At 38.0% G+C, this 27,682-nt stretch overlaps 2 protein-coding genes across 3 annotated transcripts; one reads left to right on the top strand and one right to left on the bottom strand.

Moving 5' to 3' along the window:
* The first annotated feature begins 238 nt into the window (after positions 1-238).
* LOC130921373 (immunoglobulin superfamily containing leucine-rich repeat protein 2-like) lies at positions 239-8,211 on the top strand. 2 transcript variants are annotated; one of them, XM_057845199.1, is made up of 2 exons: positions 239-414; positions 4,414-8,210. In XM_057845199.1, exon 2 carries the CDS (start codon positions 4,423-4,425, stop codon positions 6,487-6,489), a length of 2,067 nt encoding a protein of 688 aa, XP_057701182.1. In that variant the 5' UTR covers positions 239-414; positions 4,414-4,422; the 3' UTR covers positions 6,490-8,210. The 2 variants fall into 2 exon arrangements, with proteins under 2 accessions (XP_057701182.1, XP_057701189.1); XM_057845206.1 differs by lacking the exon at positions 239-414 and adding an exon at positions 527-641 and having other exon boundaries at positions 4,414-8,211.
* A 1,106-nt stretch (positions 8,212-9,317) lies between these two features.
* On the bottom strand, positions 9,318-26,499 carry LOC130920498 (receptor for retinol uptake stra6-like). The gene is made up of 17 exons (XM_057843824.1): positions 26,284-26,499; positions 26,066-26,132; positions 22,133-22,218; positions 21,913-22,052; positions 21,219-21,385; positions 21,023-21,130; positions 17,312-17,376; positions 17,048-17,127; positions 15,271-15,332; positions 14,789-14,951; positions 14,620-14,695; positions 14,106-14,239; positions 13,553-13,670; positions 13,365-13,466; positions 13,061-13,224; positions 12,681-12,818; positions 9,318-10,344 (listed from the first exon to the last, which is right to left on the bottom strand). Exons 1-17 carry the CDS (start codon positions 26,382-26,384, stop codon positions 10,091-10,093), a joined length of 2,025 nt encoding a protein of 674 aa, XP_057699807.1. The 5' UTR covers positions 26,385-26,499; the 3' UTR covers positions 9,318-10,090.
* Positions 26,500-27,682: the final 1,183 nt, after the last annotated feature.

Below are 27,682 nucleotides of genomic sequence, written 5' to 3'. Positions count from 1 at the left end.
CTATTTAAAACTTTTTTATCCTGTCATAGGCACTTTAAAGATCTTAAGAATAGCTATTGACTGCCTGTCACAGAAAGGTTAAATAAAGATATTTTATCTTATTTAGCTTTTTTGCTATGGTGGTGGAGAATAAATATCTCCCATTTTACCATTTCTTATTAAGAAGCTGATATAGGTTGATTTCACTTTAAGAAGTCTTTTTAGGTGGGGACACGTCAATACAACAGTGTCGGCAAAGGGGGGCAGTCTGAAATACAGCAGACAGCGAGACGCAGATACACGTTTTAATTGTTCAAGAAGTAGAGGCTCACTTTCAGCCTTCCAACTTGGAATAGGCAGGTGCTGTTTAGACTGCGATATACAAGGACGCGCTGCCACCGCTCCTCTCACGTGTGGGCAAACAATTGCAGGCAGGTAAGAGAGCTTGCAGTGCTGGAAGATCATCTTTCTACCGCCATCATCAATCTTTCACGGGCTAATTACCACCACGGGTATAGTAACCGTCGTGGAGTCCTCATAGTTTGGACGTTTATTGCATTGCTGAGGTGAAAAGCAAACGGACGTGGATGCTATGAGCCTTGTGTGCAAACATCTGCCGCGCAGCTGCCTCATCCGTGGCCCTTTCACCAAGGACACGCAGCGTAGGTGGCTGTTGCGTTGTCTGAAACTGGACTCTAACAGATATGACAGAGATAGACACTGTACATGTGATTTATCACCACCCATAAGAATAGACCATGGCATGTCAAGAGGGGTTTCCAATCAACACGAGTACCAAAATACAGCAAAATCCTGCTACTGGATTTGTTGTGTTTTGGTACTAGATTTGTTGGCACAGGGATATTAGCAGGGTTAAATCACTGCCCCCACAATTCAAATCAGGAAATAATTGCTCTTTGGAACAATCGTAATCCCACAGTACAGGATTTCATATTTTAAAATGATTCATTTGCTCTTTTTCCTCTTGGCTCCCTTCCCAGGTGTCAATGTATCAAACTACTCCAAGGAGTAGGAATTCTAGGCTACCGTGCACAATTCCCTCTCTTGCTGAAAATCACATTCTTTTTCGATTATTTTCCTGTAAGGTAGACAGTCATCATTCTGTCCCATACACTGCAAGGCCAGCGGCAAGGCCGGCTATTTAATATTTATGTGATTGGAATCAGTTGCCATCTGATAGACCATTGATTGCAATTACAGCATGTCTAAAATCTAAGAACTACACTCCCATAATTTTTATATACCGAATGTGAGGTTTTTTTATTTTTTATTTTTTTATTTTTATTACACAGAACCATACAGGTGAGTGTAATGGTTGCAAATAACAAATTTTAGGTGATACGAGCAGGGGTGAAAGTGGCTAGAATTTCTTGCAGGAAATCCCCGACGCGAAGGTTGCCACGGAGCCAGATGTTTTATTTATATATTTTTTTTCTTTCTTTGTTTTTTTTTTTGGGGGGGGGGGGGGGGGGTCAAACCTCTTACACTACTGAAATGCAAAGAAAACTGTTTAAGCACAGTTATTTCTATAACACATACAAAAACTGATTTTCATTCAAAATTGTATACTTTTCAACAAAAACAGCAATAACTCCAACCTCCAGCTCCTAATTTTTATTTTCCCTCATTTCCTCACGTACTAAATGCCAAATCTCAATTTTAACTACTTAAGAACATAGAATGTATATCAATGTTGAAGTTAATGTAAGCATTTACTTTTTGGTTGTTTTTTTTAATACCAAAGATATGAGCAACATACATTCAGGAAAGTAAGTACAAATGACATATTATGCAGAGTGAAATGGAATATATTTTGAAGATCGCGCAAACATTGACTTTTTTAAATCATAAGGAAATGAATAAATAGCCTAACATAAATGAACAAATTTAAGTCCAAAGTGCACATTGACAGCTCAGATGTTCCGAACCTCCCCATCAGAGCAAATAAAACTAAATATGATAAATAAGCCTCCTCATGTCTTTCATTGCTCTTAAAGATCTGATCCATTTTATGTTGCCTTGCCCTTTTTTGTCGCATCAATTCAACCTTTTTTTTTTTTTTTTTTTTGTTGCTCCAGAAAACATGCACATTTGAACCAATCAGAGCTAACTATCTCTGCTGATCACATGTCAGTATGACAGCCAATTGAACGGATAAACGAGTCCAGGCGTTTTGCTTTGCTGCATGTATTCGCACATTGACGTGACTCATCATCGTCAGACTCAGAAAACTGCAGCACCTGGGGAAACCTCCATGCCGTTCGTGGAATAAAATAAATAATAAATATTGGTGGAAACGGATTACACTACCCAAGCACTTTATTATGCTTGTTGTTAACACTTGTGTATATGAATCTGATGTTGGTAGATTGTTTCCTTCTTGGAGATGAAATGTATGTGTGGCAACTTAGCATTTTTTAATTAATTTATATATATATTTTTTTACATAGCGTTTAGACAGTTGCCGTCATATTTTCGGAATCAAAGCACCATGTGCCGGAACAGCATTCTGGGCCTGAATCTTATACCGGAACTGCGTTCTGGCCCTGTATCTTATACCGGAACTGCGTTCCTGACCGTTCTGGTCAACTTTCACCCCTGGATACGAGTCATACAAGAACTAGTGTATTGTGCTCGAAATCTGCTCACACTCTTGCTAGTGGATCAAATTTGATCGGTGTTTTAACTAAGCCTGAAAATACTAAACCTTTGCATATATTGTTTTCAGTAGAGATGTTCCGATCGCATATTTTTGCACCCGAGTCCGAGTTCGAGTCACCTGATTTTGAGAATTTGCCGATACCAAGTCCCGATACGATACTTGAAAGAAAGTCTTTTTTTATTTTTATTTTTTTTATTTGAACAAAAGTTCCAAACACGTTACGGTACTGTACTGTTTAAAGTACTTCTGCTTTTTCCGCAAGAGTTGCACAATATAAAACTTTTTTTTGTTTGTTTCTTTCTTTTAGCAATGTAAATGTATTTCCGGACTATTTTGTTACTTTTCAGCCCTTAAAGTTTAAAAAAAACACACACAAAAAAACTTTGTTTTTTGTTCGTTTTAAAATTAAAAACCCAATCCTTTCCACCCGATTCCGATCCTCTGAAAAATGGTGCGATCGGCCCGATTTCCGATCAAGATCGGCGACATTCCTAGTTTTCAGGTCAAGATTGATCTGTTTTAAGTTTGAGTATGAAAAAGTAACGTTGATTTTAGCATACCCAAACTTGAAAATGGGTCAGCTTTGACCCAAACATAATAACAGGGCTAAGATAGTAATGACATTTAAAATTTAGCAGGTCTGAAAAATACTGAATTAAATAAAATACTCAATTTTACTCAATTTTAATGTTGCAAATGAAAGCAAAGCTTAAGAACAGACATGCATGTATACATTGTACATCAGTTTTAAATATAAGGTTATACAGTACTTGCTTATTTAGTAGACTGTTTATTTATTAGGGATCGACCGATATGGGTTTTTAAGGACCGATACCGATTATTAGTAGTTAGAGGGGCCGCTAACCGATTTTTGGAGCCGATATTCATTTGCAGCAAAAGAAAAATTGGCGTATAAAATTAAATAATGCAAACACTGAACTTCATTAAAAGTAGAGAACTAAAACATGTTTATTAAATCACACATATAGAAAATAATAGCTAATAATAGGGGGTGGCATGATTCAGTGGTAGAGTAGTCGTTCCCTAATCCAGAGGTTGTGGGTTTGATTCTCCGCCCTGATGACCTCGTCAAAGTATCCTTGAGCAAGATACTAAACCCCCCGTTGCTCCTGGTGCTGCGTCACAAGTAGGTAGCTTAAGATATAGTGTGAAGTGCTTTAAGGGCCTTAAAAAGGTGGAAAGGCGCAGTACAAGTGTAACTCCATTTACCGTTACCATTTAACCAATCAGAGGACAGGCTGAATACTAGGGCAGGAGACAGCAGGCAGGAGAGGGAGGTGCGTCTAGGTCGGAATAACCCAGTTTTAAATTGATTTTTTTCATATCAGCCGGTTGGATTAAAAAAAAAAGGCTGATACTGATATATGTTAAATTTCATATATCAGCGCTGATAATCAGCCCGATCAATAATCGGTCTATCCGGTCTATACTATTTATCAGCATAGTAATCAAAAAATCAGCCCACACTACATTTCGCATGGGAATGTTCTGTTTGAGTATAAAATTATCACTCGTACGCACTAAATAAACTCATAGTCTTGGGGCCTGAATACACTACAGTGTGTTTATGTGGTAAAGTATGTTAACAATCAAGTATTATATTGAATAACCACCAGCTGTAAAATGTCTTTTGACTAACCAACACAAAGCTGAGAATTAGACATTTTATATGAGACAATTGTATGATTAAATATTAATCCGTTTACTGAATTTTGTCATTTTTTTTACAGGAGTGGAGAATGGCTGTCAGAGTCCTAACAATGGTGATTGTCACACTCTTCAGTGGCTCACTGGGATGCCCATCAGTATGTACGTGCTCCATCAAATATGGACATTATTTTGCAGATTGTTCCCACAGAGACTTGGAGGAAATCCCAATTGCTTTTCCTCCTGATATTAACATTGTCACTCTGTCAGCAAACAAGATTAGTTTGGCACGACAAGGCGTTTTTAACAATGCCACCCAGATGATGTCACTATGGATGGCTTACAATGAAATCGTTTCCATCGCGCCAGGAAGCCTCTCGCCCATGGTTCTCCTGCGTAATTTGGACATCAGCCATAATAAAATAACCGACTTTCCATGGGAAGATCTGCAGACTCTCACTGACCTGCAGATGCTGAAGATGAACCACAATGAGATGATCAGTCTGCCCCGAGATGCCTTTGTTAATCTAAAAAATCTGAGGTCTCTTCGACTTAACAATAACAAGTTTACAACTGTAGCTGAGGGGACCTTTGATGGTTTGATTTCTCTCTCTCATTTACAAATCTTCAACAATCCCTTTGCGTGTACATGTTACATGGACTGGTTCAGAAATTGGCTCTCAACTACTAGCGTCACTATCCCGGAACGGAATTTTATTAATTGCGCTACTCCGGAGTCACTTCAAGGAGAATTGATCGAGAACTTAACTGAGTCAAAATGCACAAAGCCAAAGGTTACAGTATGGACCGTGCCAAATATTGACTTCACAACTTTGTATGAGGGTGACACTTTGACTATAAATTGTGAGTTTGAAGGAAACCCGAAGCCATTGGTCACATGGACTATTTACAGTCTAGCAGGAGAACTAAACCAGTCTTTCAAGGATGACTTGTCTGAGTCAAACAACACATCCATATTGTCCAAATATTCGGTCCAGATCTTTAATAACGGAACCCTCCTCATCTCACACCTGATGACTAAAGTCAGTGGCAACTACAGCTGCTCTGCCTCAAACGAATTTGGAATTGCAGTGGATTCAATTTCTTTCGAAGTGGTGCCTTTATCAGAACAATTAACTGCAAAGGATGTGACCAAAACAGCTCCTTACAATTCAACACAACAAAAAGTCAAGTCACTGTCAATAACTAACGCATCTGATTTTGAATCTTTATCCGTCCCTTATTTGCCCAATACAGAGATAGAACCTCAGTCTTTTGAAGAGTTGATGGATTCTTCTAAATGTGGACTAAAAGCAAAAAAAATACACATCTCAAGCCTTGAATTAAATGGGAGCTCAGATGATACAAATAACTACATGTTTGACTTTGGCGTCATTGCCCTTTGGGTGTCAGAAACAGAGGCAACCATACGTCTCAACCCTCTTCTTATGCCCAAATACAGGCAGGCAAACCGGACTGTGGCCATGCTTGCATCATTGGAAAGCCCCGACAACGCCACTGAAAACAAATATGAAGAAATTACTTCACAAGGACTGTACATCTGTGTTACCACGGCACACAATCACTCACCTGTACTGTGGTCTCAGGTTAAAGAGGGTCTTAGCACCTACCTGCTCAGTGGTTTGCGGCCTGGTACCAACTATTCCCTGTGTTTGACTTACAAGGATGAAGACTGTGAGGTGCAAGTGCTCTTCACCACCAAAAGGAAGGTCCCTAATCTGATCATCATCATCACTGTTAGCATCTGCCTTCTGACTGTGTCCACTGTGCCTCTTCTGGGAGCCATGTGCTTCCACTTAGTGTATAAATATCATAGCAAGACATACAAGCTGATCCTAAAGGCAAGAGACCAGTATCAAATGGACTTGGAGAGGAACCGGGCCACCAACATCAACAGCACACCACTAACAGAGTCTCAGAGGAATATAAATGTCAATCAGTTGAATAAGGAAGATGTTGGTCCTGAGAGTCTGGATGGGGAGAAGGAGGAAGATACAGAAGAAAGTGTCGCGACTGAGACTGTCACTTTGTCTCAATCAAGAGAGAATCTGGATGACTGCGAGATTGGATCAGACTACAGTGATAGGCTTCCTTTAGGGGCCGAAGCTGTGAATATCACTAACAAAGAGTACCAGTAAATAGCCTAGCATACTGTTATATGAAGTGCACTTTGGAAAATATCATACAATGCTTCACTTTATGCCAGTGATGTCAAAGGTGTTGTGTGTTGTATTATGTGAATGTGCTCAAATCTCATCTGAGGGTCCAAGACACTTGTCAGTTTACCAAGCAGCTAACAAAAAGTACAATGCTTAACAAATGTAGCCAGTCGCTCAATCGTTGTAGTGAAGGTAGTGAAAAGAGAAACTACTGATTCAAAGTTACTGCCGCTGTCGTTACTTAGTGCCAAACCTGTTAGACTGTCTTCTAATATTAGTGATACACAACAAAGTGGGCTATATTGTGCTACAATAAATGTGGAGAATAGCTAACATGTACCAAAACCTCTCAAGTAAAAGTATAAAAAAAAAAAAACAATGTGCTACAAGTACCGTAATTTTTGGACTATAAGCTGCTACATTTTTTTTTTCTTCATTTTGAATCCTGCGGCTTTTAGTCTAGTGCGGCTTATTTGTTGATTTATTTGGTTTAATAGGTAAAACTTTATTTGATTTTTTTTTTTTTTTTTTTTTCTGTTGACTGTGTCATGTCATAATTATGATTGTCTAATGAGTCTTATGGCGCCACTGTCAAATAAAGTATTACCAAATACCATAACTAGCAATTAATGAAACAACTGGAACAGTAACTGAAGAAATAATTAGCACAGAACATGAATTTTGATTGTGATTTACATCTGTAGCGCTGCAATGCATGCTAGGAGGCATGTGGGACAACAACAATGTTGACAGCAGGTGGCAGCAGAGGTTGGCTGTGTCCCCCAAGGAAGCAGTGATGGCCAAATAAAGCTTCTTGAAGCAATGAAGCTTTGTAGCCAATTGGTTCAAAGCTTCATGGTGGTTCATTTGGTCTTATGACAGTCGTATGATGCCGCTGTCAAATAAAGTGTTACCGGTTAATATATTTTGGTGTAAATATCCCATAATACAATGAGGACAGCTGCGGCTTATAGTCCAGTGCGGCTTATCTATGAACAAATGTCATTTTTATGTCAAATTTGTCTGGTAGCAGCTTATAGTGAGGTATGTTTTATAGTGCGAAAATTACGGTAATCTTATTATGTTGTCTTATCAGGATACACATTTTTCACAGCCTACTACTCTGCATACTGTACAGCTTTAGCACAATGTATTGTATGTGTGGCTTTAAAAATATACACTGTTGTCTTCATTATAATAGAATTGTGTTTCACCAAAAATAGAGAGGACAGCTCAAAACAATTATGATAGCTATTTTGCATTTCACCCTTTAATAACTGCAACGATATAAAACTTTTTGGATGGTCATAAAACAAATTCAGAGCAATCTGGAATTCAGAGGAATTATGAAATGAAGTTAAATCATTTTTGGCCCAATTAACATGCAATACAGATGTGAAGCTGCTCTCAGAAACACTGATTACATTGTTAGATAATAGTCCAGTGATTCATAGAAAAATAAAACTTTTTTCCACCAATTAATTCAGGAAATGTTTTTGTATTAGTTTTTGCAGACATTTTTTTTAAGTTAAAAAAAAAGAGTTCCATTTTGAACTGAATGTAACAGGCATTTCTAGGATTGTTTCAAACACAGCTATAATCAACTAATTTGATGACAAGTGTGTTGTTACTATATGATATCTAACTAAAGTAAATTCTCAAGCATCATGTGCAATTTTCTATTAAAAATATCTCTGTTAGTGGGTGTCAACTCCTGTAATATACTGTATACTAGTATACTGTTGAATTTCATACAATGCAATCTGTCATATTGTATAGATGTTTACCAGCACATAGGTGTTGTAAAAAAAGTGTACTTTCATTCCAATATCATATGTAACAGCTAATGTTACCAATTTACATACTGTATGTATACAGTATATAATCATATTTTCGCTATGATTAATGTTAAAGGTTAGCTTTTTCGTCTATTTTATTTCAGGCAACTGTTTTTACCGCAGTTACATCGTGTCAGTTCATTAACAACAAGTAAGTAATTTCCGTAATGTAAAGTAATCCGTAATTTACTACCCCCCCAACCCCCACCCTTGAACCCTGTGGCTTATATGTATGTGGATTTTAACAGGATAATGAGTTGGGTGTCTTTTAAATAAGTTTTAAATAAGACATATGTGGCTTATATATGAACAAATAGCTTTCCTGGGAAATTTGAAGGGTGCATCTTAAAGTCAGCTGCGCCAAATACCGTAGTCCGAAAATTACCTTAATCGTGTTATGTATCCAGTGTATTTTCAAGATCATGTTATGATGGTTCTTTCAACCTGTTTCAGTTTTAATCTACAGTATTACTGGGATTTATAGATGTATTTATGGCCTTCTTTATTTATTTTCCCCTCATAATCTTTACCACTGTAACAGTTCCATTAAAAAAAGAAAAAAATGGTTTACACTTAAGTTATTGATAGCCTTTCATAACCCCCGCCCTCATTAAAGGTTGAACATGGGCTGATTTAGTGACACAATAGCTTCTAAGTCCATTTTAAGGAATTGTATCTTTTGTGTAAATACTGTAAAACCTGAAGGTTTGCTGTACTTTGAATCCATTTGTTTCAACACAAAGCGTTTTGTTAAAATGGAACTTGACCTCATTCATCCAGTTGTCATTCTGCTATTGATCAGTCCTGATCAAATGCTGTGTGTGCATGTCAAAATGGAACAACAAGGGGTCTGTGGACTTATGACCTTAAGGAGTTTGTTAGCAGCACAAAGGCCAACTGACACTTGTATATCATTTACATGTACTATAAGAAATATAGGCTTAAGCAGGCTGGAAATGTGGCAACTAAAGCAACGTCCACACCAGGATGCCTTATGAATCATCAAAAACAGAAAACCAGAAGAAAGGGGAATTGATTTTTTTTATTTATTTATTTTTTGTGGTTACTTTTTTGTCATAACCCAATAACGTTTACTTCAGAGCTGATAAACAAATCTGTGGAAAGGAAGAAATGGGCCATAAGAACTGTAGGTGCTGAAGAGTATAGTTCTGGATGATCAGGAAAAACAGCATTTCAAGATTCCAAATGCATCATTTGAGTGAATCATGAAGAGTGTAAACAACATTTTACTGGGAATTTTCAGGGAAAAAACAATAATATGAATTCTCTATTTTAAATGAGGGAATAACTGGATAAACACATATTTTAGTGTGTGTTAACATTTTTCTAAATAGTACGATAACATCAATAACTATAACAATGTTTGCCATGAATGTATCGGTAGTGGTATCCTAACACCGATATCCACCGCATTTATTTGTAAAAAAGCAACAGCTTTGCAAGTTGTGTTCATTGCAGAAAATTAATAATAATGTAAGTTAGAGATGTTAATGTACTGTAGTAATATGTACACTTTTAGAGAAACATGGTATGTGGTTTTTGTACACTTGTCTAAGCCAGCGTGCTCTTGATCCAACCATATGACTTTTTTCTTGTTCGGAGTATCATTTAAGGCTTCACTTAATACTAATCTCCACAATATTTTGCTTCACTCATGCAAAATCAAATCAATTTACTCAAAAAACATTGCCAAACTTGCTGAAAAGAGCAGTAATGGAATTTCAATCATTTTTATCTTGCTTCTCACTGGATGGATTCGGCACAGTGGCAGATGCTTTTCCTACTTCCCTCTTGCTGCTCATTTGCTTGCTGCGTTTTGGGCTGCCATTCAAGATGCTCTCCAAGCTCTGCATTGTCTGGAAGTGCTTCCTAGAACCTAAAAGTGAGGGGTTGTTGACCAGTGTGTACACCAGCTGCCAACGATAGCGAATCCTGCGACTACTAGTCGACCTGTTCTTCAAGTTCTCCTGGATCCCTGAAATCATGAAAGTATACTATTAGGACATAACATCGTTATTTGAGTGTCAAAGGGTCTGTGAACACACTTAAGGCGGTAACGTATCTGCAAAATTAGTGAGCTATCAGAGATTTTCAAGGGTGTCACAGAAAATTGTTCAAATCCACCTCATTGTAAGTGAAATTATCTACTTACAATAATGTATCTTTGCTCAACAATCCATGGTAGCTACATCTCCTGATTGGCAAAACGATTGCAAGATCTAGATCTCAGAATGTACATACATTAAATGACCTGCCTTTTTTTGGGTGGTTGTTTGATTTCTTCTAATGAAAAATATGCCTTGTCTGGCTCGAACCTGGTGTACGCTAATCTAGCTATCTAAGCTAGAAAATATGCATGTGGATAATAGTGTATAATTAACATTGAATTACAGTTGTATTATGCAGTGTATTCAAGCAAAACAAATAAAAATGAATGTCACCAGTTATAATGATAAAAATGATGACAATATTCTAACAATAAGACATGTACAATTAAGGTCAGAATTATTTTACATAACCTCATAACCTAACCCATTGACATGAATAAGTACATTTTAGAGAAGTTTGCAATCTCTTATGGCCTTTTCAGCCTCCATTTATTTTCCTCTCAGTAATTGTCAACATGGGTAAACCTCAACCATGAGAGACAGAATGTGGAAAAAAAAGAAAACAGAAAATTGTTTGATTTTTAATGAATTTATTTGCAAATCATGGTGGAAAATAAGTATTTAGTCACTACAAAAAGTTCATCTCAATACTTTGTTATGTACCCTTTGTTGGCAATAACGGAGGCCAAACGTTTTCTGTAACTCTTCACAAGCTTGTCACACAGTGTTGCTGGTATTTTGGCCCGTTCCTCCATGCAGATCTCCTCTAGAGCAGTGGTGTTTTGGGGCTCTCGTTGGGCAACACGGACTTTCAACTCCCTCCACAGATTTTCTATGGGGTTGAGATCTGGAGACTGGCTAGGCCACTGCAGGACCTTGAAATGCTTCTTACGAAGCCACTCCTTTGTTGCCCTGACTGTGTGTTTGGGATCATTGTCATGCTGAAAGACCCAGCCACGTCTCAACTTCAATGCCCTTGCTGATGGAAGGAGATTTTCACTCAAAATCTCTCAATACATGGCCCCATTCATTCTTTCCTTTGCACAGATCAGTAGTCCTGGTCCCTTTGCAGAAAAACAACCTCAAAGCATGATGTTTCCACCCCCATGCTTCACAGTGGGTGTGGTATTCTTCAGATGCAATTCAGTATTCCTTCTCCTCCAAACACGAGAACCTGTGTTTCTACCAAAAAGTTCTATTTTGGTTTCATCTGACCATAAAACATTCTCCCAGTCCTCTTCTGGATCATCTAAATGCTCTTTAGTGAACCGCAGACAGGCCTGGATGTGTAATGGCTTCAGCAGGGGGACACGCCTGGCAGTGCAGGATTTTAGTCCCTGGCAGCGCATTGTGTTACTGATAGTAGCCTTTGTTACTGTGGTCCCAGCTCTCTGTAGGTCATTCACTAGGTCCCCCGTGTGGTTCTGGGATTTTTGCTCCCTGTTCTTGTTATCATTTTGACGCCACGGGGTGAGATCTTGCGTGGAGCCCCAGATCGAGGGAGATTATCAGTGGTCTTGTATGTCTTCCATTTTCTGATAATTGCTCCCACAGTTGATTTCTTTACACCAAGCGTTTTACCTATTGTAGATTCAGTCTTCCCAGCCTGGTGCAGGTCTACAATTTTGTCTCTCGTGTCCTTCGACAGCTCTTTGGTCTTAGCCATAGTGGAGTTTGGAGTGTGACTGACTGAGGTTGTAGACAGGTGTCTTTTATACCGATAATGAGTTAAAACAGGTGTCATTAATACAAGTAACGAGTGGAGCCTCGTTAGACCTCGTTAGAAGAAGTTAGACCTCTTTGACAGTCAGAAATCTTGCTTGTTTGTAGGTGACCAAATACTTATTTCCCACTCTAATTTGGAAATAAATTCTTTAAAAATCAAACAATGTGATTTTCTGTTTTTTTTTTTCACATTCTGTCTCTCATGGTTGAGGTTTACCCATGTTGACAATTACAGGCCTCTCTAATCTTTTCAAGTAGAAGACAATTGGTGGTTGACTAAATACTTATTTGCCCCACTGTATGTACACACTCACACAGTCTCACTCAACAATTTTCATGAGTTGAGAACTCTGCAGTGGGAACTGGGCTCTGAAAATGCAGAAAGGCCAACAATGGCCAACTGTGCTGCTGTCTCATTAAATGGGAGGGAAATATTAGAATACAAATATTGAGTGCAGTTGTGTGACAGTTTGTATACCTTCCTCCGCGTCTCGAATTTTTTGGCCTGCGCGGCCATCTTCGACCATTAAATCCAGCAGCAACCCACAGAAAGCTTTCATCACAGGGTGTGCTTGGGACACCTCCACCTTCAGAAAGTTTGTGTAGTAGTGGTATGCTGAGGAAGATCAAAAGTCACAATGGCATTGATCAGTGCTAGTGTATTAAACTTTTTTTTTTTAAATCTTTTTTTTTGTGGGGAATCTCAATCCCAACCATATATTTAACCAACAAAAAACATTTTTTTAAAAATCAAAGCCTAACAATTGTAATATTTAGGGAACCTTACTGCAACAAAAAGCCAATGTTTTTCAGAGCTCTGGAAGCCATAAATTGTTAAAAGAGTTTTACTATTTATACCTGGGTCATATGCTTCTGCAGTGTGATGCAGTAGACTGATATCCGCCCGACCAAGATGCACAATGTTGAAAAGTGCAGTAATGACAATTCTCCATATGGCTACAATCAGTCCCACCACAGTATTAATGAGAAACAGCAGATATGTCAGAAGGTATAAACTTTCCCTGCAAATCAAACAAAAAAGTTCAATTTAGATTATTCAAAATAATCAATTTCCATTTATCATTAACTTTTAAGTGTCATGCAATCAACCTCAACATATTCAGAATGAGGATTCCTTTAAACTGAATTACTTGTGCTGTACCTGTTATTCAAGTCTCTTGTGCCAGCGTCTTTTTTGACAAATGCAAACCTGGCAGCAACATGCTGAATCACTGTGATCAGGATCACTGAAACCCATGCTGGCCTGATCCACCACACAAGTCAAAACTTATTAAATGTTGAATAATTCTGATCATAAGGATTAAAGTCAATGGACGTTTTCTGACTCACCAAGCCTTGCCAGCAATCTCGAAGACCATTAAATTACGTCCATAAAAGATGGGGATGATAATAAGGAAGACCAGGAACAAGAAGCAGATGAAAAACACTACAGTCTGGATCACCATACCTGCCAAGATATCACAGGACATAAATACGTGTGTGTTTTTCAGAGAGTATATGCCAATTTTTTTTGTGTGTAACCACGTGAAGTACCAGATATACATTTTAAGTTATAGTGAGGTTTTACACCATTGTAAACTATTGACAGGTGTTTTGGGTGCCGGAGAACATCTAATAGGTATAAATCAGTATTCAAAAAAAATAATAATACATTTTTACATTCATATTTACTAGTGTTGTAGTGTAGTTGAATTTCAATGCAGACTAAGTAAAGTGCTGACACAAAAAATATTGGAGTATGTTTAGATAACTGATCAAATGTTTGAAGTTGAACTAAGTTGACTAATGGTGCTAAGGTTGAGTCTCAAATGCTTCAATTGGACGTAATAATTAGGATAACATGATCATTACAGATGATTTGCAAAATGTTTTGGAGATTTACCCAGACAAATAATGGCAGCTTGGTATCCAGTCAGGCCCATCCAACAGACAACACTAGATCTCGATGGCTGAAGGCTCTTCTGGCTGTTGTAAAGGTTGTAAATGTCTCCTTTGTAAAGCCTCCTTAGGTTTGACCTGAAGCAGAAAACCATAGGAAATGATGGAAAGGGTCATATACCAACGCATATTGTAACAATCCATTCATGTTTGATTGCATACTGCTTGTTCTCATATGGGTAAAAGGTGAGCTGGAGCTTATAATTTGGGCCCTGACATGGTGGACACCCGCACTACAATTTGGGCAGTCACAGGGAATGCACTGTACTGTATATAAAAATGAGCAACCTCCGTTACATTAACACCTATAGCTACCATAGTTGCTAATAAATGCGGCCTGTATGATTTGGAACATGGAAGCTGAGTAGCTAGAGAAAACATATGCTTGTATGAAGAAACATACTGCTTAGGATAGTGTACATTTCTTTCTTGGTTAAAAACAACTAGAATTTCAGTACCTGTGAAGTACCATGGTCCTCATGAGCATTAGCAGGCTGACCACACAAGACAGGGTCATTGCACAGAGGTAGCAGACTAACATAAAATAAAATATATATATACAACATTAAAAAGTGAGTATAGATCCAATTCAGAGTACAGTACATTTTCATCAAAATGGTGACAAACCTTCCAGCAGCCAAGTGTAGAAAGTGACGATTTTGACCACTTCCATTCTGTCATCAGAAAGGATGATCCCAAATCCCAGTAAGAGGAAGGCAATATTCTCATCAATACCGGCACGAACAATATGGAGAGTTGGGACGACCAGTACAACTAACAAAAGTGCTGTCTGAAAGGGGGGGAAATAATTGAGAGCCAACAGAATGGTCTTAAAGCTTGAAAGTCTGTTCTCGTAGTGTGAATAGGGTCATCAACTAATGATTTCCATTAATAAATGATTGTTTCCTGTATTCATTAATTTAACACTTTTCTTGTGTTGCATTTATCCACATGAACACAGCAGATGATTTAAAATATATATATCTATACGATAGTACAATTGAAGTACAAAGATTGATATGTAAATCAAAATAAATACTCTTCAGTTTTCGAGTACACAGTTAAAAAAAAAAAAAAAGACTCATGATGAAATATTATATTCCACTTACATGGTATATTGCCACCAAAGCCACAAATACCGATACAGCCAGCTTTAGAGGGAAACGAAACGCTGAGATAAAAATAAACAATAAATAGACAATATTAAAATAAAGCTGAGAATGAAAATGTCAATGTACAGTGGGGAAAATAAGTATTTAGTCAACCACCAATTGTGCAAGTTCTCCTACTTTAAAAGATTAGAGAGGCCTGTAATTGTCAACATGGGTAAACCTCAACCATGAAAGACAATGTGGAAAAACAAAAAACAGAAAATCACATTGTTTGATTTTTTAAAGAATTTATTTGCAAATTAGAGTGGAAAATAATTATTTGGTCACCTACAAACAAGCAAGATTTCTGGCTGTCAAAGAGGTCTAACTTCTTCTAATGAGGTCTAACGAGGCTCCACTCGTTACCTGTATTAACGGCACCTGTTTTAACTCATTATCGGTTTAAAAGACACCTGTCCACAACCTCAGTCAGTCACACTCCAAATTCCACTACGGCCAAGACCAAAGAGCTGTCAAAGGACACCAGAGAAATTTTTTTAGACCTGCACCAGGCTGGGAAGACTGAATCTGCAATAGGTAAAGCGCTTGGTGTAAAGAAATCAATTGTGGGAGCAATTATTAGAAAATGCAAGACATACAAGACCACTGATAATCTCCCTCGATCTGGGGCTCCATGCAAGATCTCACCACGTGGCGTCAAAATGATAACAAGAACGGTGAGCAAAAATCCCAGAACCACACGGGGGAGCTAGTGAATGACCTACAGAGAGCTGGGACCACAGTAACAAAGGCTACTATCAGTAACACAATGTGCCGCCAGGGACTCAAATCCTGCACTGCCAGACGTGTCCCCCTGCTGAAAGTACACGTCCAGGCCCGTCTGCGGTTCGCTGGAGAGCATTTGGATGGTCCAGAAGAGGACTGGGAGAATGTGTTATGGTCAGATGAAACCAAAATAGAATTTTTGGTTGAAACACAAGGTTCTCGTGTTTGGAGGAGAAAGAATACTAAATTGCATCCGAAGAACACCATACCCACTGTGAAGCATGGGGGTGGAAACATCATGCTTTGGGGCTGTTTTTTTCTGCAGAGGGACCAGGACGACTTATCTGTGTAAAGGAAAGAATGAATGGGGCCATGTTTCGAGAGATTTTGAGTGAAAATCTCCTTCCAACAGCAAGGGCATTGAAGATGAGACGTAGCTGGGTCTTTCAGCATGACAATGATCCCAAACACACAGCCAGGGCAACCAAGGAGTGGCTTCGTAAGAAGCATTTCAAGGTCCTAGAGTGGCCTAGCCAGTCTCCAGATTTCAACCCCATAGAAAATCTGTGGAGGGAGTTGAAAGTCCGCATTGCCCAACGACAGCCCCAAAACATTACTGCTCTAGAGGAGATCTGCATGGAGGAATGGGCCAAAATACCAGCAACAGTGTGTGAAAAGCTTGTGAAGAGTAAAGAAAACGTATGGCCTCTGTTATTGCCAACAAAGGGTGCATAACAAAGTATTGAAATGAACTTTTGGTATTGACGAAATAATTATTTTCCACCATGATTTGCAAATAAATTCTTTAAAAATCAAACAATGTGATTTTCTGTTTTTTTTTTTCACATTCTGTCTCTCATGGTTGAGGTTTACCCATGTTGACAATTACAAGCCTCTCATATTTTCATGTGGGAGAACTTGCACAATTAGTGGTTGACTAAATACTTATTTGCCCCACTGTGTGTTTGATCAAGTCTATGGCGTGATGTGAACTTCAATATGCCCACACCTTTATCTGGAATATAAATGTAACTTTTAGGCACTTGAAGTAGTCTCTTCATCAGTGTGGTTTTGTCAGACAATGAGGAGCTGCAATGTTTAAACAGAAACACAGATTCACAACTCATTGGAAATTCAGCAGGTTGTTGAATGTAAAGGTGAATTAAAGAAGACAATTACTTGTCATTTGGCCCCTAAAAACATACATTGCCTTCAATATGAATTATTGTAGTCATGGACTAGAATACTCAACAAGCAAATAGTTTGTAGCCACCTAACGACAGGAGACTTCTTCAAAAGTGATTTCACATAGTCGCTGTAGTAACTACTGTCAAGATCCTGGGAGAGAAATAAATAGTAGTTAGTGGTGCCTTTTTAATTTAAAAGTTTTTAAACTACACTGAAAAGTTTTTTTGTTTTTTTTCATTTCAATTCTTCCAACCAGCCATTTTTTACAAACACTACAGTCGAAACAAAACCGTGTTTTATTCATGTCCATGGTGCATGTGATAAATACTAAACATCACATTTAATGTATACAGTAACATGTTCAAAGCAAGGGTGTAGGTTTGCATGGGGACGGTAGAGACATAGCACGACCAATTTTTTAGGATGCTAAAATTGTCCTCACCAACTTTTAAGCAACCTTATTTGCATTGTATTATTGGTTCTGTTAAATAGGTCATATAGATTGTCTTCACAGATGTTATAAGGATAGAATTGACCCTACCATTATTAAGTGAATTCATTATGTTCAGACTTAAGGCCGAGTTATGCTTCCGCGTCAGACCTGCGCCGTCAAGGAAGACCCGATTTACGACCCTGCGCCAAAGCCTGACGCGGTCCTATTGATTTTTCAAACCCTAGCGCCACGTCAACGCATATGACGTGGCGGAAATGGACTGTGATTGGGCCGCTCAGACGGTTGTTTCCGGTTCAGCGCGAAATCACCGCCATTGTAAAACATTATTTTTCTATCATCGAAGAGCAAGTCTCGTCAAGACATCATAAAGATTGCCAAATGGCGAGGTCAGCGATTTAATTTTTTTTTTTAAATGGAAGAACCACCGAGACGTGTGTGTTCGGAATCAAATGGCCACATGAAGCGGCAGCCAAAAACTGCCAGCTTTTTATCACTTTACGTCGTATTTTTGGTTGGTGCACTTCATCATTTATTGTGTACATATGTTTGCTGTGAGTCTGTGACTTATTTACGTGTCACACTTCAAGTATATGAAGAACAAAGCACAGGTTTGGTGTCAAAACAGTTGTTTTGATGTTTAATTTTCAACAACAGACTGTTCACACACGATACATCATCACTGATTGAGAGTGCCTTGGTGCTTTTAATCATAACGTTAAAATCAAGGCTTCCAGCGCAGTTTGGGAAGTTCCGTAGATGCCAGAAATCTGCTACGGCTTCCCACTTGCTGGTTGTAGAGCACATCAAACAAATCGGGGTGGAGGGCTTTGCAGACCTTGGACAAAACGCTGGACGCAGTGCTCGACGCCAGTTTGAAGCTTGCCGCCACAGCTAGCTGGTTTTCACCCGAGGCTAAAACTCTCTATGCGGCATCAAAAGTTGGACAGACCGCCTCCAAACCGTCTCCTGCATCGTCTGCGCCTCAACATTTGTATGATCAACATTTATTCAATATTGATGAGTTGAAGATCCACATTCAAGCGTTTCATCTTGCATTGTTTATTTTTTTTCCGTTAAACTAGATAAGACAAAGTCAACAAGAATGCCCCAACACCGTTCAAACATAACAAAACACCCCTCTAGTGGCTTGGCGGTGAATTACAGAGCAACGTGTCACCTGACCGGAGAACCATCGACTGTCAAATGACGCCGTAGTCGCTGCGCTGTCACCGCAACGTGGGAGCATAACTCAGGCTTTACATTTTCCCATTTTCACTTGCTAAATGTGCCGGTCCATATGCATGTTTGATTGGCTGTTGACTTGTGCACCCCCCCCCCCCACACACACACACACACACACATGCACAGCCTCGACAAAATTATGTAAAGGAGGGATATTAGAAGTTTTTTGTTTTTTTTTTCGGTCAGCAAGCAGCAGTAGCAGCCACAGTAAGTAATGTACAAAGACGTCAATGTTGTGAAGGTGGGGAACAAACCTTTAACTTTGCTAATGAATGTCCGACCTGCATAAGAGTTAGCATAAAATTAAACTGTGTAAAGTTGCTAACCTACAAAACTCGATTAGGAAGCTGCTGAGAGAGAATTGTCCTCCTGTCTGAGTTTTCTGCTGTTAACGTCCATTAAACTGTGAGAAATATAGTGAACTCTGCTGGAAACTATAGAACCAGAAAAACGTGAGCAAGAAACTGCTTAGCGAGAGAGCTCCCAAGTCTGTGTGAGTCAGTCAATTTTCAATTGTACAGTGGTACCTATACATACAAAGTTAATTCGTTCCAGGACCTTGTTTGTAAGTCGAAATGGTCGTATGTCGAGCAGGATTTTCCCATTGGAATACATTAGAATTCCATTAATTTGTTCCAAAGCCCAAAAACGTACACTAAATCCTTAATAAATACTGCTGGTACTATTACAAATGGCAATTACACATAGCAAAACAAATAAATTATAAATAAAAATCGGTAAATATAATAATAATAATAATAATAATAATAATAATAATATTAATTCCTGTAATAATGTAACGAATCGGGTTCTAATGTGGCGGACGTTTTTTGCTGTATCTGAACGCACTGCGTGGCTGACGTGACAGAGACAGAGAGCGGTGAGCTTGAGAGTTTCACTTTCACTTTCAATGTTGTCTTGTGAACACCGTCGATTGCGCCGGACTGTAGGAGTTTTGTGTTGAATAAGTTGTGAAGTAAATGATAAAACCGTGACAAAGCTGGCGATTTCTTTAGCAATGTTACCACAATATTTGTCAGCTTAACTTATAAAGACTGGCAAACGGTGGTCGGAGGAGGACCATGGAGATGTATTGTTGAGCCAGTTCACGGATGTGCACCCTACGCTCATATTTTTCTATAATTTGCATCTTCATTGAAAGGTAAGCGTAACCTTTTTCCTTGTTTCACCACCTTTACCAACCTTTTTGAAACCTGTGTTGATTTCTCTCTCAAGAAAATCCGCCGTGCGTTTGTCTGAGGTGCTGTCATGCTGTATTTCGAGCATGTCGTCGGATGTAGAAACAAATGGCGAGTCAAAATTTATTAATTTCGAAAAGATGGTGTGTCGAAGTGATCGTATGTCAAGGTACCACTGTATGTAGGTTAATTTTTTTTTTTTTTTTTTTTTTGTAGTTTGGCTGAGCTTGTGGACGAAAACAGTGGTGTTTTACCAGAGGGAAGTCTCCATTTTTATTTATGTTTGGTATTCCCTGACAAAGAAGTTATTTTTCAGTTATGTTTTATTTATTTATTGATTTAGACAGACAATGTTGGGTAGTCTTGAGATTTTTATTTTATTATATTTTATTTATTTATTTTTTTATTTTTTTTGCATTTCCGGATAGTTAAGCGATTATTAACAAGTTTGTATTTTTGTGTATGCTAATATAATTTATGTTCAAATAATAAATTAAAGTTTCTAGTAAAATCCAAACTTTTAATCTGGAAGTGTTCAAAATGTTACTTTAGTAGTTTTTGAAACAAAAGTTTGAATCGAAAGGTATATCACCTGAACCAATATGCATGAAAGTTAGTATAGGTCAATACAGATTTATTTTGCATTGATAATTTAGTCTATCAATTAATTAGATTCATATTCTTGAGAAATGTTGCCCTGATGCAGGTTATGCTGTTATATCATCCCTACCAACGTTGAGACCAAACCTACGCCCTTGGTTCAAAGATGCTGAGTTACATTTAGTCTGCTCACAAAAATCTTTTACTGTAAACACGAATGCTATGTTTGCCACTTTTTTCCACTTCCAGCACACTACCTCATTTGGCAAACATTGAAAAACCATTGAAAAACAATTCTCACCTGTTCAGTCTTTGTTCCTCTAAAAAACATCAAAGGAAACTGAATACAAAGATAGGCAAGGCAGGATAGCTGAGGCAAACTTGCAAGCAAAGAGTAGAACTTATATAGCTGTCAAAAGAAAGGGGAGACATACACATGCGAGTAAAATGCTGAATATATTTGTAGGGAAAACAAACTTTTTTAAAATACTCAGTACCTCTGGGGTCTTTGGACAATCCAATTTCTGCCACAGCTGGATACCAAAATGAATGACAGATAGCAGGGTCCCAAACACATAACCAGCTTTGAGCTGCAAAGTGCTACAAAGCATCAAAGGGTAGTAGAGAACTGGATAGTAGAAGATGGCGATTATCTTCATGAACTCTAAACAAACATGGAAATCAGAACAAAAAAATCTTTGTTGGCAACATAATTCATAATATGAAAACAATCTGCTTTTTGTTAATAAAGAGTTAATATTTAGTTCTATTGTTCATTGTATTTTTATCCTGGTCAACTGCAGTACACCTGTCAAGGCCCAGTGGAAAGAGTGAGACAGAGCGTTTTCAGTTAAATTTTCCCGTTCCTATACGTGTAAAGGTCATGAATCCCATTAATTTTGTTTCAACAGTAAATATCAATCAATTTTCTTGAATGCTTATCCTCATTAGATTCGCAGCCGAATTAACTTAGAGCTAGATCCATTCTGGGAGCATCCGGAAATGGTTCTGCAAGAAACTGCGAGTCATATATCAAGAAACATAATTTAGAGTCTTCAATTCCAAGATTGTTGGAATCCACACAGGATGGAGCCAGGATTCAAACCCACAACCCAAGAGTTGTGCACTGAATGTGTGAACCACTCAATCACATGCTGTTTAACATATTTTCTTCCCACTGCAAATCTTCACCTTTGAGTTCAGGTGGCGTGTCTTTGGAAAAAGGCAGGGGATCAGGTGCTATAACAAGCACAGCCAGCTTGCTGAACACAAGTCCAAACACAGCCATCACCACCTCTTTCCTCTGTGTCTGATCCAGGAAGTTGGTTGGACTATGAGATCACACAGGGGCATCAACACGTCAAACAAACTTATAATCGGATATCAAACACTAATTGAGTAGAGAACTCACCTAAAGATGCTGGAGGATCCTCTTGCAAATCCTTGGCAGAGTTTATTTTTTCTGCTAAGAGTTGCCAGAATTAACATGATCACCAACTGGAGGGATTAAAGGAAGACTTCTGATCACTTCACTTGACCATCTATCAGGACACTTTAGAAAACTGTTGCTTCTGATTTGAGATTTGATTTGATTTTTTTCGTTCACTTTATTTCATTTAAAATCTTTTGTAGGCTCTGGAAATCCCAACATTATTATAGGTCATCGTTGGACGAGCAAAAATTATGAACAGGAGAATGGTTAACCCTCTCAGGGACAGTGGTCACTACAGTGGACTGCTATTCAAAAGTTAACACATAGGACACTTTAACATTTCAACCCTTTTTAGAGAAAGACTAATTTTGATTAAAAATAATAATAATAATTTGACACTTAAGAATTTTAACCCTTTATATGGCAAGTCACTATTTTGGTCAGAAAAAACAAACACTAGCAATTATTGCTCTATACAGTGAGGAGCAAAAATATTTGTACCGCTTGTGATTTTGCAAGTTCACCCACTTAAAAAATAGGTAGATGTCTGAAATTTCAATCATAGATGCATTTCCACATAATCTAGAAAAATCCTGACATTCTCACATTACATGACTTTTTTCAATAATTTATTTGTAATTTACTGGGTTCACAAGTATTTGTACCCCTGAGAAAATCAGTGCTATTATTTAGTGCAGAAGCCTTTGTTTACAATTACAGAGGTCAGACGCTTTCTGCAGTTCTTTACCAGGTTTTGACATATGGAAACAGGGCCATTCCGCCACACAAATCTTTTCTAGATCTGCCAGGTTTCGGGGCTGTGGTTGAGAAACACGAAGTTTCAGCTATATCCAAAGATTTTTGTTGGCTTGAGGTCTGGAGACTGGCTAGGCCACTCCAGAACATTGAGATGCTTTTTACGCAGCCACTCCTTGGTCAGCTTGGCTGTGTGCTTGGGATCATTGTCATGTTGGAAGATCCAGCCACGACTCATCTTCAAGTCTCTGACTGAGGGAAGGAGGTTGTGGACTTAAAATCTGATGATAGATTTCACCAGTCATACTCTGCTTTATACAGTACAGTCGTCCTGTCCCCTCTGCCGAAAAGCAGCCCCAAAGCATGGGGTTTCCACCCTCATACTTCACAGTGGGGATGGTGTTCTTGGGAATGTACTCATCCTTCTTTTTCCTCCACACACGGCAGGTAAATTTTGCATCAAAAGTTCTGCTTTGGTCTCATCTGACCACATGACTTTCTCCCATGACCCATCTTTATCATTCAGATGGTCCCTGGCAAACTTTAGACGGACCTTTACATGTACTGCTTTCAACAGTGGAACCGTCTGAGCAATACATGATTTTAAAACATTGCATCGTAGTGTTCTACTGACGGTAGCTTTCGAAACGGTGCATCCAGCTCTCTTCAGGTCATTGACCTACTCCTGCCACGTAGTTCTAGGCTGAGCCCTTACTCTTCTATTCATGAGTGATGCCTCACAAGGAGAGATTTTATATGCGGCCCCAGTCTGAGGTAGACTATTAGTCATGTTTAGCCTTTTCCATTTTCAAACAAATGCTGCAACTGTTGAATTATTGTCACCAAGCTGCTTTCCAATTGTCCCATAGCCTTGTCCAGCTTTATGGAGCTCTACAACTTTTTCTCTGGTGTCTTTCGAAAGCTCTCTGGTCTTGCCAATGGTAGCAGTTGGATTATGACTGACTGTGGTGTGCGCAGATGACAATTATGAGTTTAAACGGATGGTGGGTGGGTGGTTACTCATGGGGTAAAGGTACTTTTTTTTAGGGTAGTTTAATTCGAGTTTAATTTAGATGGAAAACCAAAATTGCTGGTCAAAGCCATGTCATTAAATCAATAAACACAGTATTAATATTTGGAAAAAACAATCTACAATATCCACACTGTAGTCCTGAACCGAGCAAAGTTCAAGGCTACTTCTGCCTACTCCGCCTGGATTATCTAATACCTCATTAGTAAGGTCGAACCTCATGTGTAATTCTCAACTAATTACCTAAAGTATGATTGTGTAAATGCATAGAGACTGTTATTCAAACAAGTGTAACAGTGTCCCAGCCCTCAGCAGTTTATTATGGTTTCACCTGATATCTGACGCCATTAAAGAACAAACGTCCAACAACAGCAAAATAACAACATTTTTATTCTGAAACATTGTTATTTAATGGGCCGATGAGTAGGTATCCAACAAGATATATTTGTCGGTCCTATACTGCTCACAGGATTTAAATAGCGTATTTGCATCCATAATGTTCAGGCATTGCTGTTTCATGTAAAGATACTGTATATTTACATACTGTTTTTATACCCCATGGATACCTATTTTGTACTAATGATGTCCCTAGGCTGAGTACAGCATGGGCCTGCATGTGTCTCAATGCTTGCTTGTTTGATTGTACATGTGTAGAATTGAACTGATTCTCACATAAAAACAGGGGCGATGGAAGTCACTCACAGCAGGGGGTGCTGATGATCTTTTTTAGTGTTTCCCATCTAAAAACAGCCATTTTGGTCTAAATTTGTCATGCTCGCACGTTTTCTCCATACAAGACGTGCACAATGAAAGTACACATGCATGCTGGATAGTTTACGTACTACTACTAGGCTACTACAAAGACAGCGTTCTATTTCACTTACAGAGTGTGTTTTGAGTTTTTGTATTGGAAATAAAAGCGCTCCTGTATTATAAACTAAATCAATGCAGCTAGATAGCGCAATGACACATGAACGCATTGAAAAACAAAAAGGTCCAATAAGCCTCAGTTTCACAACACTAAAATAAATTGCACACGAATATCCAACAGTGCTCTGCGCAGCGCCAGCTCAACAGCAACAGCAAACAATATTATGGCTACAATGCAAGCATGTCTTACCTATGTGAAGACACCAATGGACATCATCTTCATTTTCAACCTCGAATTGAATTTTAGAAAATTTCGCCGTTTTTGTACAGAAAAAATCGGTAATGCGTTTTTGTGCCATGTTAACGCTTCCTCTGTCAACAGTTGACTTTTCCAATAGCGCCTTATTCAACGTGACCTGGTAGCAAGCAAGGTGTCAGGTGGTGACCATATTATTAACAAAAAATTCTTTAACACAAATTATTATTATTATTATTATATTTAACCCCCAAAGTTAAATTCTCTATTGTTTCAATATTTATTGATTTTAACCACAACAACAACAAAAAATAATCTACCAAAACACCTTTTCCCCAACACTAGGGGGTGCTGAAGCACCCCACTTCCCGCACCACTGCATAGAAGTAAGTAAGAGTGATAAAAGTGAACAGATAGAATGGAATTAAAGTCTTACTAATTACATATACATTATTCCTGTCTTAAACAGATCTTTTTATGTATCTGTACGTTCTTGAGTATTTATTTTTCCTAATGAAAATAGATATATGTATATTTTTATATTAATCAATGTAGGTTGTTTTTGTTTTGTTTTTTTTCAACCTCTGCGTATTATTATGACACAAGGTGAAAAGGTCAAGATGAGCACTTGGATGTCAAAAGAGACTGAACAAACCAATATAGAGAAATGTAAACAATAGAAAATTCAAGATGACAGACAATTTATAATATTCCCCATCCAACGTCATTTTTAGAGTAATGTTTAATGTCAAGAATGGTTCATGGGGAATTATTTGTGTTTGTGCCAGCCCAAGAAACAGCTCTTGTTGGCATTAAAGCTTTCTGTCTCATCAAAAACAACACATACAGATAAGGTTTATTATGTCATTTGTCCTCATTAACTAATTTGTTCTTTCTCTGTTCATGTTATCATCATTTCTTTGTTGCTCAGTACATATTTCCACAGCTATGGGGATATATTGTTTTACATTTCAACACAATACATTCAATGTGTACTTACAGATATAGACAGTATGCATATGTGAAAGATGGCATCGCTCGCTGTTGGGTCACAAGGTGAGATAACTCTACAGAAAAAAATACAAGCAAATCAACTATTTGAGAAAAACTGTAGATCACAAATAACCAATGTTTTTATACTATCTTACAGTACGATTAAATGAAAGACCACATGTCATCCCTCTATTTTAAGAATTGAAGATTAAGGGTTATACTTACTCTTTGGGAGGCTTTGTTGGCTCTGGATCATTGGAGTACCAGTCAGCATAATCATAGTAGGAATATTCAAAAGGTTCAAATTCATCCTTGCTGTGGTTCATTGTGCCTACTTAGTGAAAACCAACAACCGCAGCAGTCCAAAGAAACGTCTTCTGCCTCCTATTCTGCCTTCAAGTCAGGTAACAAGGTCCAGATTTGCTGGTGCTGATGCAGTGTTAGGACCAAACTGCGGCATGCATTCCAGTAAGTGTTAAGAATTAAACACAGTAGATTAGCTGCTGCACAATGGGTGGAGGTGAAAGAACATTTTGACCTTCATTAAACCCTGATGCTCACTGAAAACTGGTCATAGTTTTTTTAACAAAAGGGAGAACTTTAATTTCATACTTCCGAATAATTATGAGCATTTTTCATTACCGTAGGATATTATACCTTTTCCAACTTGTTTATTTAGGAGTTTTTTGCCCTCTAAAAGGGTTTTACATCTATAGGAATGAGCACCGATGCATTGAACAGCACATTCATCCCTATAAATTTCTAAGTTTAAAACTGCTTCACCATGAACTACTTTAGCAGTATGTAAGTATAGGTTGCCTCATGTCAAAGGAATGCATGTTTGTTTTCTACTGTACCACTGTTTTCAACAATTCTTTATTATTTATGAATTGATTTTCAAAATATATTTCCTGTAATCCTGTTTTATTTCTGCGTGAGCGTATGTCAATTAAATAAAACCATTTCAGATTCATAAAACCGAAAATATCCAATAACATCTTAAAATACATCTATATGTGAAATTTAGTGAAATGTCATCATTTAGGCTGCAATGTGGAATTATCCTTCATGCCTCGCTCTGCCTGTTACTGAAGAGATTAATCCCATTATAAGATGAAAATCTGGTTCGAACAAAGGAGAGCTTTGTTTGCAACTGCATGAGAAAAAAATAAACGTTTGCTGTTGTTACAAATTGAGAAAAGCAATGTGGTTTCATTGATTTATTTGGAGAAAGTGAAAATTACGGCCTTTGCGCATTCACGTATTTGTTTGAAAGCCTAAAATCCAAATTCAATACATGTATTTCGTTGCCAATTTTACAGCTTTCATGCATCATAAATGTATTGACATCATCAGTGTGTTGTTTACTAGATTCACAATTTTTCTGGTGAAAGACAAGATTTTATTTTTGCTGTAAATTCAAAACAGGCTAAACAGAACATGTGTGCTCTTTTGTGTGACAGATGGAAGGCCTGGAGTTGCATGACGAGTCACAACCATTGCTAAGCTGCTGCAATGGCAATGTGATTTGGAAAAAAAAAGGAGAAAAAAAGAAAGAAAAGAGTCATGACTTAAAACTAGTGCTGTCAAATTTATCGCGTTAACGGGTGGGAATTATTTTTTT

Source organism: Corythoichthys intestinalis, chromosome 1 (genome assembly GCF_030265065.1).
Source record: "Corythoichthys intestinalis isolate RoL2023-P3 chromosome 1, ASM3026506v1, whole genome shotgun sequence".
Classification (NCBI taxonomy): Eukaryota; Metazoa; Chordata; class Actinopteri; order Syngnathiformes; family Syngnathidae; genus Corythoichthys; species Corythoichthys intestinalis.
This window is presented reverse-complemented; position numbering and strand designations above follow the sequence as displayed.